Genomic DNA, 1,426 nt, shown 5'->3' with positions numbered 1-1,426 from the left:
CCACAGTATGGGAGCATTAATATCATAAGAGCAGTAGCATATCGGTATGTATATGTTGTCCATTTTGTATATAATTCTATGTGGTATAGTAGTCTACAAGTGGTGTGCGTGTGACTGCGTCAACAGAGCATCACTGTAACCATGGCCACAGCATTAACACAGCATAGTGTGTTTGCGGCAGTAGGACATGGACCATTCCTGCATTTTGTTGTCTTTATACTTAAACTCTGCGCAATGACAATAAAGTTAAATCTAATCTAATCATATTTAATCGAATGGAATTAACCCTTGACAGACAGCATTTGTGTGAGTAACAGCTGTGTCCTGCTGGTGTGTGTGTGTGTTATAGGGCAAGGACCTCTCCAGGATACATGGGTCACCACCATACCATCACAATATATTATGAACACATATTGTGATATATTGCTACACCTTTTACCAAACATATACAAATTGAGTTTGAATTGGAAAAAAATGCAATGGTCAGCTGCATAGAATTTTTTTCCCCCACAACCTAATGGCTTTAATAACAATGTTGATATTTAGCAGCAGCGGCAATACGGTATATTGCGCAAGTAGCAATATAATATCAAAAGGCCAGCCCTAGTGTCTTACCTGCTACTTTCACTCCTTTCCCTGGCGAGCAGACGGAATGCTTGAGGCAGAAGTCCAGCGTGTTGTAGTAGCCCTCCTTACAGCGGCACACACGGTTGTGTGTTCCGTTACAGCCATGAACTTCCTCCTGGACCTCAGAGCAAGGATAGTCACACAGCAGGCACTCCTCTACGTAGTTCCAGTACTCAGTGTACTGAGACTCAGCGCAGGGGCGACACACGGTGCGTTGATGCTTCGAGCAGTGGGAGCCCACGTACGTCCCTGGGGGACACTTTTCACAAGTTACCGCCTCCCTAGTCTCTGCGTCCTCCCAGGGGTACGTGGGAGCCGACTGCTGGCTAGAGCATGGCACGGTTGAGAGAACGGTGAGGAAGACCGCAACGTACAACTGCGAGAGAAGAGCACAAGACATGCGGCGTAAATTACGCATAAAATACCCATGCGTAAATCATTTAGGCTACATCATGTAAACATACACGCCAGATGCAATGCACTAAAAGCTAATGTGTCTGTGAATGTAAATCTATATTTCAACGAGAGCTGATATCGGATAGTTAAACATTTGCGCAGACTATAGCCCACCCGTTGGAAGGGTACTCACCAAAAACATCTTCGCTGATGCGAGTAAATGCGTGAATCTTCACGAATAACCAACTCCCGCACTACTGCCGATATTTATTCATTGTATGTGACTAATATGTTGTGCCCTGTGACTCATTACAAACAAACTACGGCATGGCAGTCGAGGAAACTTTTTTTTTTTTTTTTACTACGTCTAGCTCACGTGCGGGTGGGAAACCGCGAGATGGAA

General features: G+C 44.7%; 1 protein-coding gene across 1 annotated transcript in view; it reads right to left on the bottom strand.

The window, feature by feature from the left end:
• LOC134088027 (tumor necrosis factor receptor superfamily member 6B-like) overlaps positions 1-1,426 on the bottom strand; it is a 4,298-nt gene extending 2,872 nt beyond the window's left edge. Inside the window, exons 1-2 of the mRNA XM_062541915.1 lie at positions 1,217-1,426; positions 616-1,003 (exon numbers count right to left, since the gene is read on the bottom strand). Of these exons, the coding sequence (XP_062397899.1) occupies positions 616-1,003; positions 1,217-1,225 (397 nt within the window). The 5' untranslated portion in view covers positions 1,226-1,426. The remainder of the gene's footprint in view (positions 1-615; positions 1,004-1,216) is intronic.

This window comes from Sardina pilchardus, chromosome 7 (genome assembly GCF_963854185.1).
Source record: "Sardina pilchardus chromosome 7, fSarPil1.1, whole genome shotgun sequence".
In the NCBI taxonomy this organism is placed as follows: Eukaryota; Metazoa; Chordata; class Actinopteri; order Clupeiformes; family Clupeidae; genus Sardina; species Sardina pilchardus.
Note: the sequence above shows the minus strand (reverse complement) of the source record. Positions and strands in the feature narration are given on the sequence as shown.